The sequence below is a fragment of the Castor canadensis genome, chromosome X, assembly GCF_047511655.1.
Source record: "Castor canadensis chromosome X, mCasCan1.hap1v2, whole genome shotgun sequence".
Taxonomy (NCBI): Eukaryota; Metazoa; Chordata; class Mammalia; order Rodentia; family Castoridae; genus Castor; species Castor canadensis.
In genome coordinates this window covers 45706373-45719523 of record NC_133405.1, presented here as the reverse complement: position 1 = coordinate 45719523, position 13151 = coordinate 45706373, and the positions used below count along the sequence as shown (strand labels likewise).

Genomic DNA, 13151 nt, shown 5'->3' with positions numbered 1-13151 from the left:
CTATATCAAGAGGTAAGTAGAAAAAAAGTTGTTCTGTATTTTGCATGGGATTCATTCCTTATTTTTAGTTCTGTCTTACTATGTAATAGTCTTCTTTTTCTTCAGAAGAGCATATCTTCTTCTATACACATTGTGTCTGTAAAAATAAAAGGATTGTAAGGTCATTGAGTAAGAATGTCAGATATCTTTAAGGCTTAATCCTAAGTAGTCATAAAGAATATCATTGTGTTTTAACATCTTACTGTAGTCACTAAGCATGATTGTGTAAGGTGAGAATAAACATACATTTCTTAAAGTGTCTCCACTGTGGGAATTAAAAAATTATATATCATTTTATAGGTTTTCCAGGAATTCCAGGACCTCCAGGAGCACCTGGGATACCTGGAAGAATTGGTCTAGAAGGCCCTCCAGGGCCACCAGGCTTTCCAGGACCAAAGGTCTAGGACATTTTAATTTACCCTTTCTTGTTTTTCTATCTCCTCAACTTCCTTAGTCCTAACTTTCTATTTTAACTTAGACATCATTCCAAGTCTTTACTATATAGATAAAACTTAACTGATCATGTTTTTGTTTAAAAATATTTAATCCCCAAACCATCTATAATAGTCCAAGAGGTCATATTTTGATTAAGAATTTTCTAATCCTGTTTTAGAATGGCCATTTATTCAAATAGATGAGAAAATATAATAATCAGCTTATACTGTGCTTTTCTATAGAATTACTACCCCATTATCTGATATACCTATATGATGATTGGTTGAACATATTAAGAACATCCTATACTGGTTGCCTGTGTGCTAATTCTACCACAGATGCATAATGCAAATCACTATAATTGACTTATTATAGTAATAATAATTAAAACTTCTATATTTGTGTTATTTTCCATTTCTTTTATTGTATCTTACCTAATCTCAAACTTTCCTCAATCAGACTTCAGCAAACTGCTGTAATGTGTAATTGTCCTGACTGTTCCTGTATTTTCTCTGTGTTTAATTAATTTAATTCTCTTGAGTTTTATCATTATTTCTTGTTTTCCATGGGAAAAACAGTTGACCTTGACCCCAGCTCTCATGAAAAAAACACTTATCTTTTGTTTGACTTTAAAAATTTTTTGTTAGGGACATTTTCAAATAAACACATAAGTAAAAGGAGTAATACTTTTATCCATCTCCAAGATGGAAAATTAATAAGATTTTCTCATATTTACTTTATTTCATTTTATTTTACTCAATATTTTAATGCAAATCTCAAAATTATGCCATTTCACCTACAAATGCTTCTGTATTCATCTCTAAGTACATGTGTATTTTATACAAAAATCTCAGTGCCATTATGATACTTAGTCAAATTAAAAATAATTATTTCTGACTTTTCTGATATTCAGTCTTTCCTCACTTGGAAAGACTTATTTAATCTCATACTCCTTAGTTATCTTCCTTATTCTGAAACCAGTCCAAGTCAATTAATTTGTTTTACTAAACCTTATTTCCCATCCTTCCAGATGGTCTCTCTAACATACCAATTACTCTTCATTTAATTATCCTCCCCTTCTCCCTCTGGAAAAATGTATTACCATGCGTTTTCAGCTTTAAATTCTCTGTAGTAAATAGTAAGCCCCAGAAAAGTTATGGGAGTTTTTGTTGTGTTTTGTCATGTGTATGCCTTAAGGGAGAGCCAGGATTTGGGTTACCTGGGCCACCTGGGCTGCCAGGACTCCCCGGTTTCAAAGGAACGATTGGTCCAAAAGGTGATCGTGGCTTCCCAGGACCTTCAGGTCCTCCAGGACGCACTGGCTTGGATGGGCTACCTGGACCAAAAGGTATGGAGGCTGTTGGTAATTCTCAATTTGCTTTCTGGTTTTATAGAAATTGAAACCTTTGGGAAAGTTTAAGGGTGATAAGCCAAGTAAGTGGAAAGTCTCTGATGTTCCTCTGTCACTGCTACACTCCTTTTTACATCCTCCATTGTTTCATTTTATCTTTTACTTCTTTGGATAGATAATACAAAAATCTTTGTATAGAAGTAACACTCAACTGGTCATGTCTATAATCCCAGCATTTAGGAGGCAGAGGCAGGATGATCATGAGTTCCAGTTCAGCCTGGGCTAGAGTGAGACCCTGTTTCAAAAATAAATAAATAAATGTAGGAGTGGGAAGTATTTCTTCCCTTCCATCCCCATCCACTCTTCTTCATCCACATATGCACCCACTTTTTGGTTTCTTAATTATCCTTCTACTGTTCCTTTATAAAAACACTATCTAAGGCAAATGTATTTTTATTTTCTCCATTTCTTAAAAGACCATGTATTTAACTTTAGGTGTTTTTCTACTTTGCTTATTTCATGTAACTTTATATCTTAGAAATCACTCATATCAGTACTTAGAAATCTTGATTTAAAAGCAAAGTAGCTGCCTAGTATTGAATTGCATGGGTATACTACCTTATTCTACCAGGTGGCATTTGCTAGAATTCATTTTTGTCAATGTTTTCTTATTATAAATAATGCCACAGTGAATAATCTTTCATACACATTATTTCAGATGTGTGTAGGGATAACTACAGAATAAAGTAATGAAAATGGACTTTCTGAATAAAGGGTAAATGGATTTTCTAGATATTGTCAGATTCCTCTCCATTTGTACCGTTTTATACTCTCACCAGTGATGAATTGGTATTCTTGTTTCTCCAAAACCTTCCCAAGTATACTGAAAAACTCCTGAATTTTTGTTAGGCTGATAGAAGTAAGTAGGTTTCTCAGAGTAGTTGTTTTTAAACATTTTATTGTGGAAATTTTCAAGTACAGAAAATAAAAATAATTAAACGCTGAATGGCTATATATCCACTACCTAGATTTCACAATTAACATTTTGTTTCCCTGCCAGATTTTTAATTTTAAAAATCTAAATATAGGGGCTGGGGGTATAGCTCAGCAATAGAGCACTTGCCTAGCATGCTCAAGGCTCTAGGTACAATCCTTAGGATCAGAAAAATAGTGATGTAAGTCATGTACAACACAAAGTAGAAAGAACATTACAATGACTACTATGTACCCGTCACTGATATTCCACTTTCAGTGTTTCACTATACATGCTTTGGCACATATGTGCTCATCTACCCATCTACCTCTATATCCATTGATCTCCTTTTGATGCATCTCAAAATAATTGCAACAATAGTATACTTCTCCCTAAATATTTCAGGATGTGTACCATAACTAAAATTTCACTTTTTACTTTGTTATAAAATTCACATTAAATGAGATGCACAGATCTTAAGGGTATATTTTCTGGATTTTAGTAAATGTATATACCTGTGTAATTCAAACCACTGTCAAGATATTATACCAGAGCTAGGGAAGTATCTCATTGGTAGAACGCTTACATAGCATCCTCAAGGCCCTGTGTTCCATTTCCATTACCACAAAAAAAAAAAGGAAAAGATATCATTCCAGAAATTCTCCTTATTCCCCTTCCAGTCAGTCACATCCACGTTGGCAACTATACTGTTAGGAGTTTTTAATTATAAATTTGTTTACCTATCCTAGAGCTCCTTATAAGTGGAATATGCAATATGTACATTCTTTGTGTAAATCTTCTTTCAACAAACATATTTTTGATCAGTAGTTTTTATCTTTCAGTGAAATTACTGAATGTCACCTGGACTGTGTCACATTTTTGGCTATTATGAGTGAAACTGTTAAGAGCAGGTTATACATGTCTTTTTATGGATATATGCTTTCATTTTGCTTGAGTAAATAAGAATAGAATTGTTGGGTCTTAAGTGTGTATCTACTTGTGTAGGAAACTACTAGACCTTTTTCCAAAATAGATGTGCCATTTTAAATTCATGCCAATGTGGTAAGAAAGTTTCAGTTATACCATATTCTCTCTAAATTTGGAATTTTGGTAGGTTGTGGTAGATTCATAAGTTGTTTCAATTTACATTTGCTTGATGATTAAAGATGTTCAGCTCTTTTTTATTGGCATTAATTAAATAGTACATGGTAAGGGTTTCATCATGACATTTACATACATGCATATCATGTAGTTTGATTATATTCAACCCCTCTATTGCTCTTTCTTATTCCCCTTCCTCGCTTTCCCCTTTTTCTTCCCCTCTCATCCCCTTTTACTATCATGACCTGGGTTTTTGTTTTGTTTTCCCCTAGCTTTCACATATGCTCCATTGTGTAGGTGTACCACATATTCTTTATCCATTCATCAACTGATAAACATCTAGAATGATTCCATGGTTTAACTGTTGTGAATAATGCTGCAATAAGCATAGGTATACAGGTATCTCTTTAGTAAGATGACTTTAATTCTGTTGGGCATATACCCAGAAATTGTGTGGCTGGATCATATAATATTTTGAGGAATCTCCATATTGATTGTAATAGTGGCTGGACTAATTTACCTTTTCTTCGCAGTGAATAAGACTTATCCCCCCTGCCCCATCTCACGAGCATTTGTTATTTGCTTTCTTGATGATAGCCATTCTGACTGGAGTGAGATGGAATCTCAGTGCAGTTTTGATTTGCATTTCTTTTATGACTGAAGACTTTGAATATTTTTTTACTGTATCTATTTGCCATTTGTTCTTCTTTGAAAAGTGTCTGTGAACCCTTTTTATGTATTTGTGGACTATTTACATGTTCAACTATTTGTCATTTTAAATGATCAGTGTTTCTCATTTTAGTATTAAGTTGGAATGAGTATTTTATCCCTATGTAGTTTTCCTATTCACTTTTCCATGTATTTTAATGGACAAACTTTTAATTTTGTTGATGTATTACCCATAAAATGTTTTATGTTTATAATTTTCTGTGTCTTTTCTAAGAAATATTTGCTGGCCCCAGCACTACCAAGATACTCTGTTCTAAAAGCTTTATGGTTTTTTTTTTTTTTTGGATTTTTTCTTTTTTCTTCTTTTTTTATTGTTGTGCTGGGTGGGGGTACATTGTGGCATTTACAAAAGTCCTTACAATGTAACAAATATATCATATTTGAATTCACCCCTAGCTTTATGGTTTTAGAACTATCACCTATCTCACATAACTTTTATTTTGTATCATTTATTTAAAATACCCCCCTCCCTATTGGGTTACTTTGGGATCTCTGTCAAATCAAATGGTTATATATGTGTGGGTCTATTTCTGTGCTTTCAATTCTGTTTTATTTCTATTTTACTATCCTTAAGCCAATGCTACATTGTTTATATTACTATAGTTTTATATTAAGACTTGAAGTCAAGTAATGTAAGTCCTGTAAATTTGTTCTTTTTTATTGGCTCTACTAGGTCCTTTGCCTTTTTCTGAGGGTGGTTTAAATTTGTATGTCCCTTGCTATGAGTGAATTGACCATCATTTCATATATGTAAGAGTCATAATTTTTTGTTTTAGCTGCTAATGTCATTTGCTCATTTCTCTGTTGGTTTCTTTTAGCCCCATGATTTTGAGTTTGCTAAATATATTCAGAAATAGAATTAGTATAGCTAGTTTGGAATTTTTTTTGTTGTTTCGTTTGCAAGGAGCCAGATTCTCCTAGTCAATGTTTTGATCCCTAAAGAACAATCCAAATAAGTCAATATTCCTGAACTGTATTGGTTTGGTTTCTATTAAAGCAATAGTACAGCCATTTTTAACCAGGATAGATTCTACTTGCAAAACCACAAACTAGCCCAGCACAAATTTTTCTTAGGTAAGCTCTTTTAAAAATACTTTTATATCTTTGACTAAACAGTTCTGGCCAGCTGTAAGCTATATCTCAATGTTACAGATAATATTTCCCACCAGTTATCCCCCTTCTCAGCTGTAGACCCATGACCCTCAAAATTGCAGATGGAAATATTCCAAATGATAAGCTGTGTAGCAATCTCCTTATGTTATAACTCACTCATTATATTTTATTATATGTCACTGAGACACATGAACGTCTTCAGAGGCATTTGTTTAATCTTTGGAAGGAAATTTGAGATCCCTGTATCCTAATAAAAGAAGTTCTCAGTTACTAAAACCCTGTTATAGTTTTCTGTTTGTTTGGCTGGTTGGTTTTTGTTTTGTTTTGAGACACTGTCTCTATAGCCAAGGCTAGCCTTGAATTAACAGTCCTTCTGCAACAGCCTCATGAGTGCTTGTATTATAGGTGTGTGCCACCATGCCTGGCTCCCAGCATAGTTCTTAAGGTGCTAGAAGAATAAATATTTGGGGAAGTCTGCCATGTGATCCCTTCAATCCTCCAACAGTTATTATGTTCCTAACCTTAGCCATGTAGTATCTGAATCACTAGAAACACAGTTACATAAATTCAGTTCTTAAAGGTCTGAAGAGATTGCTCTAGACTTTAAGAAAATGTAGGTGGTATTGCTATGATAGTTGTTATCTCAACAGGAACTTTTTATGAATATGTATAACTAATCTTTCGAATTAATAGATCACAGTCAAAACCCAGCAAGCAATTACAATAAAAGTTCACCCACGAGAGCTCAGAGTATAGCTCAGTAGTAGAATACTTACCTGATATGTGAAAATCCCTGGGCTCAATCCCCAGCACTGACAGAAATAAGTTTACCTACCAAACACACTCACGCCTATTACTAGATATTTAACCTCGGCAACTAAACTATAGGAGAGGTTGATGCAGCACTTTCAAAACAGCTTAGTAACCAATAATAAATTAATGAAGCTAATAACAATCAGTATATATCTACATTAGTAGAAAATGTACTTAAGGTTGAACATTAAAATGAAATTATACAAAAAGAAATAAAGAAAGAAGATGACTTTAGAAGCATTCTGTTTACTTGATAAGTTACTTTTGTTTAGGACTTCATCTAGGGTACTTGGGAGGTTTCAGATAGGAGGTGACACTTGAATAGACTCTTTAAGAAAAGGGTCATAGGCAGCAGAAATAATGTGCGAAATATTTGAAGAAATAGAATGGTGTATTAGGAAATATTGGAAGAAATATAAGTTTATGATAATAACAAAATGTGTGTCATATCTTGAGATTAACAAAATATGCCTAATGTATCTGTAAGAAAAATATAAACTCTATTGTTAATAAGAAAAAATGGTAGAATTAATTGAGTGATAAATCATGTGTTGATAAGAGGACTCAATGATGTCAACTTTTCCCAAATTCATCTATAAATATAATTTGTTTTCAATGAGAACTCAAGTAAAATTTTGAAAGCATCTGACATAAGTGATTCTGAAACTTAATATTTGATAAATGTTTGCTAGAATATATTAAAATGTCATTGTAATTATACATTGTGAACTAGTGCAGGAATCACCAAGTGGACCAGTGGAATACAAAGGATTCAGAAATACACCATTGTGTATATAGAAACTTCATATTTCACAGAAGAGTCATCATTAGTCACAGGGAAAGAGTCAATTCTTTTAAAATTGTTATTGAATGAATTGTCTCATTAAATAAATCCTTAATGCACAATATATAAAATAGAACTATAATTATAAGTATACAATGCAAAATTAAAATACTATGAAGAAAATGTACAAGATAAAGATTTTTGTATTTTCAAATTATACAATTTGAATGGTTCCATTAAAGGCAGTATAAAATTACACATAGAAAATTGGGGAATAGTATCCCACCATTAGGTGGTCTAGATTTATCATTCTCATCCAACTAGAATGGGCCATACTTGGCATTGGTTTCCATAAAAGGATACAGGGATAAGGGTGTCTAGTATTCTGTCAGGGAACTGTTAGAAATTGCTCTAGTGTAACTCCTCTACATTGACATTTATAGAATATTTCACCCAATAAGATCAGAAAGCACATTCTATTCAGATGCACGTGAAACATTAACCATAAAAGACCATAATCTGGGCAATGATACAAACCTTGGCAAATTAAAATTTGATGTTATACGGTTAAGTCCTTTTACTTATATAGTAAGCCCTCTTATTAAATCCATAATAAGAATCCATAATAAATTTAATATGAAATCAATACCAGAAAGACATATATCTGGGAAATTTCTGGCATATTTAGAAAATAACATGAACACTTCTAGATAGACAGTAGATCAAAGGAGAAATCAGTAGGACGATTATAAAGTATTTTGAATCAAATGAAAATGAAAGTAAAACATATCAAAATCTGCAGAATTATATGAAGTAATTAGAAGTAAATTCATATATTAAAGACTTTATTAGAAAAAAGAGATCTCATATAAATTATCTAAGTTTTCACTTTAAGAAACCAGAGAAGGGGGACTGGAGGTGTTGCTCAAGTGGTAGAGTGCCTGCCTATCAAGCATGAGACCCTGAGTTCAAGTCTCATTATCACCAAAAAAAGAAAGAAAAAATTAGAGAAGAAAAACAAATTTACAAGAACACATGCAGATTGTTGGCTATAATGAGCAAGTATCAATTAAATTAAAATTGGGAAATGGAAAGTTCTATGAAATCAAATGAGGTTCTTTGAAAAGACCAATAAATCTGATACGCATCTAGCCAGGATGACCAAGAAAGAAAAGAGACATACAGGTAACCAATATTAGGATTGAAAAGGGGAGCATCATTACAGTTCCATTATAGATCTTAAAAGAATAGCAAAAATATATTACAAGAAACTGCATGCTCATAAATTCAACAATTTGGATGAAATGGACTGATTACAAACTATTGATCAAAACTGTTGACACTTACTGGTGTAGAAATATGCAACCTAGATACCTATTTTTTTTATAAATTGAGTTTGCAGTTAAAATCATATCATCAAAGAAAACTAACGGTCCAATTGGCATCATTTGCATAAATGTTTGGCATTTTTACCAAACATTAAAGAAGCAATAACACCAAATCTACACAGTCTCTTCCCCCAAATAGTGGATGGTTCACTTCCCAAATATTGAGACTAGTATTACTGTGATATCTAAGACATTATAAGAAAGCAAAGACATAAAAAAGAAAGTTAGAGACCAGTATTTCTCATGAACATAGAAGTAAAAATCTTCAAATAATTTTGGTGCATCAAATATAGCAGCATATAAAATGGAGACTATATTACAACCAAGTAAGTTTTATCCTCAGAACAAGCTGGTTTGACACTTGAAAAATCAATCAGTATAATTTGCATAATCAACAGTCTAAAGTATTATCAACTTAATAAATACTAAAAATTATTTGATAAAATTGAAATAATATCCATTTCTGAAAAAAATTACTTTCAGAAAATTAGTAATAGAAGAGAATTTCTTTAGCTTAATAAATGACATTGCAAAAAGCTTGATCCAATGTATTATATACTCATGTATGAAAATGGAAAAGTGAAACCTGTTGAAACTGTTCCAGGAATGGGGGGGAGGGGAGATGAAGGAGAATGATGGAAGGGGTGAATCAACTATAATATATTGCAGGAACTTTTGCAAATGTTGCAATGTACCCCCAGTACAACAATCAAAAAAAAGGAAACACTAACCCCATATGTTCCCTTGGAGAAACCCATGACACAATTATTGACATCAATACAGATGTTCTTTGATTAAGGAAAACATTAGCTCAGAAATAAGAAAACAAATTACCAAATTAAAACTACAGTTGGAAAATGGGCAAAAATTTGAATAGAAATGTCACCAAAGAAAACATCCAAGTGGCAAAAAGGCACATGTAAAAATGCTAAATATTCATCTCCCAAGTGCAAGTTAAACCCACAATGTCATACATAACTATTGGAATTGGCTTTTTCACAAAAGAAGAAGAAAACTAGTAATACCAAGTGCTGCCAAGAATGCAGAGCAACTAGAATGCAAAATAGTACAGGCACTTTGAAGAAGTGTTCAGTCTCCAGCACAGAAGAAAAGTTTGATATCATATTGAAAAAGTGTGACAATTTCTTTTTATTACTATTTTTTAAAAATTGTTGGGTTTGTTGTGATCTTTCCACACATACATATAATGTGTTTTGTTCACATTTACTACTCTATTACTCTCTTATCCCCTTCCCATGCTCCTCTTTTTATAATTTTTCATGTGTTTATTAACCTATTTTCACACATGCATATAATGTACTTTGATCATATTCATCCCCCATCACCCTCTCTTTTTGCCCTCCTGCTGGCTCCCCTCCCCAAACAGTCCTCCTTTCATATTCATGCCATTATTTTTCTTTTGTTTTGATTTTTTACACTAGATTCCACATATGAGAAAAAGCATGTGAAATTTGTCTTTCTGAATCTGACTTATTTCACTCAACATGATCTCCAACTGTATCTACTTTCCTGTAAATGACAATTTCATTCTTCTTTACAGCTGAATAATGTGCCAGTGTGTATACATACCACATTTTCTTTATCCATTAATCAATTGATGAGCACCTGTTTTCAGGATATTATTTATTTGTCCAACGAATAGTTCTCATTGCATCCATGTATCTGATTTCATGTTTGTGAAGATGCAGGAATGTGGTGGGTGTCTCCAGTCTGCCATCTTGTCTCTCCTGCATGACAATTATTTATAGATGTAAACATGATCTTACCACATGATGCAGCAATATCACTTCTAGATACTTACTAAAGAAAATTTGAAGCTTCACACAGAAATCTGTTGTCAGTGTTCATAATCACCAAGAATTGGAAACAGCCTAAATGTCCATCAGATAGTGGTAAAACTGGCAAAATATATTGTATGCATTCAGTGGAATACTACTGATACACAGAGCACTAACGAACCGTAAATGAATCACATTAAGTGAAAGAAGATATAGTCAAGAGGCTATATCCTGCATGATTAGATTTATAACATTCTAGAAAAGGTAAGAACTGTAAGATATAAGTAGATCAGTAGTTGCAAGGGAATTGGAATGCAGGGAGGGGGTAGATTGACTACACGGGGCCCTTTTGAGGTTGATGGATCTGTTCAATAACTTCATTTTAGTAGTGATTATGTGACTATATACATTTGTCAAAACTCATCAAAATGCACACTTTTCAAAGTGAATTTTAATACCTGCAAAATGTTTGAAAAGTTGGACTGTTAGAAAATGGAGACAGTGAAGTTTCTAATATCAAAGAAATGTTTTACTGATGATGAGAGAGGCTTGAGCTTATTTTATGCCACAGTCCTGAGTTAATAAAAAGGAAGATGTTGAAAGCTATCTACCTTAAAATACATGTAATTTGAAAATGTATTTTAAACTTACTAATAAATAATTGCCTAAGATGGGTTAGAAGTAGAAAGAATGTGTTCTTTATGATTTCTTATTCTTTTTGTGGCATTAATTTGAGTACTGAAGTTGAGTGCTCTACTTATGTTAAATTATATAAGAATCTTACCTATTGATGAGTTCTCTAGCCATTCTCCTGAACAATGGCCAACTTTTCCAGATCCCTGTTTAATATGATGTGCCATTTCCCTTTGGACTGGTGGTTCAGTTGTTATTTTTAATTTCTAAACTATATTTATTTATGAAAGGTGATGTTGGAGCAAATGGACAACCTGGACCAGTAGGGCCCCCTGGGCTGCCAGGAAAAGGTGTTCAGGGGCCACCAGGACCACCAGGGACTCCTGGACCAATAGGCCAACCTGGTAAGATTGGAGTAAATGTGTGTTTTATAGCACTCATAACGTGTAGGTTGGTTAGCGCATTGATAAAATGAAAACTATATAAGTCTTCCAGAACACCAATTTAACAGGTAATATATATGTGTATATAAATTTGTAAAAATGAAAATATATAGGTCACAGCATAAGAGCTACTTTAAATCCCTGACATTTTCCCTTCCTGTTCATCTAAAATTCATCTTTTTTAAATAATGTAGTCTAATAATTGCACCATTGACATATAAGCCATATAAGCACTAAGCTATATATAGTTAGCACTATCATTTCCTCTTCTCTTTTGAAAAGTAGTTGATTTTTTTTCCTTTTTGCCCCCAAAAAGGCAATCAGTTTGTAACTGAACACTGTAGAATGTTTTTTTGTATTTTTTAATTGGACACTCCACAAAGTTTCATCAACATGTATCCTAATTCTTTTAGCTCCATAGAGAATCATATGGTTCTTCTACATACGTGTGAAAATATATTGAGATTGTGACTTCTGAATTATTTGCTGATGTGAGTTCTTATTCTAATCTAAGCAGGCACAGTAGCTGAAATAATAATTCATAAAATCAACAAATATAGCGTGGAGAGCAGATTATGAGAAGCCTATGAGAACTGGACATAAGCAAGGCGAGATGCAGCTCAGCTGCTTTTCCTAAAATGTTTATCTATAGGGTGAGATTGGCATAGCCCTGGCCACAGAAGAGGAAAATGCAGAACAGCTGCTTTTCCTAAATTGTTTACATTCAGAGAAGCAGGAATGCAGGTTTCTCCTGTTACAATGTCACGCCCTTTCCCAAGAACTGCTGCTCCACCCTGTTTACCACTGGATATAAAAGACTCACTAAAGGAGTACAGGAGGCTTTAGCTTGAGGCTTTTTGGTTTTGCTTTTGGCTTTTGGCTTTTTGGCTTTTGGATGTGGGAGGCTTTTGGAAGGGAAATTGCCAAAGGGAGATTGCAGAAGGGAAAAGAAATGCTAAAGGGGGATTGCTAAAGAGGGGTTGATAGAAAGTCTGCACCGAGAGCTTTATACATAGACTTTAGAAAAACTAAGCTAAAGAAAAGCTACAGAGAACATGGGACAGTGCAAGTCTGAGCACTGAGGCTTGAAGAAACCTAAAGAGAGAGCATGGGACAGTGCCAGTGTGCGGGCAAAGATTTTAAGAGAGATTATGCTAAAGAACAGCTAAGAGAAAACATGGGATAGTGCGAGTCTAAGGAAAGAGACTTTGAAGAACAGAAAAGAAGACTTTAAAAGCAAGATTTTAAGGAAAGACTTTAGAAGCAATGTTTTAAAGAACTGTAAAAGAGTAAGACCTTAAAGAATAAAGATAGAGGTAAGAAGCAGAGTAAATGAATAGGATAATAGAGAAAAGAAGCAATGAGGTTTGTGTGTCTCCACCCAAGCACCCAACACACCTGGCCCCAACTTTCTGTCTGTCTGCCTATACTGTGCCGTTTCTGAATCTCCCATCACTGCCCAGTTAGCCCCAGTTAGGTTCAGTAATAACAAGAGCGAGAAAAAGCTCACTCCAATATGGAACATTTAATCATTCTTTAATTCACAATGA

General features: G+C 33.5%; 1 protein-coding gene across 2 annotated transcripts in view; it reads left to right on the top strand.

Annotated features, from left to right (window-relative positions):
* The window catches only part of Col4a5 (collagen type IV alpha 5 chain), a 224786-nt gene that overhangs the window by 139577 nt on the left and 72058 nt on the right, over positions 1–13151 (top strand). For both annotated transcript variants that reach the window (XM_074063706.1, XM_074063707.1), the window contains exons 28-30: positions 340–437; positions 1672–1822; positions 11449–11562. In XM_074063706.1, coding sequence (XP_073919807.1) covers positions 340–437; positions 1672–1822; positions 11449–11562 — 363 coding nt within the window. The remainder of the gene's footprint in view (positions 1–339; positions 438–1671; positions 1823–11448; positions 11563–13151) is intronic.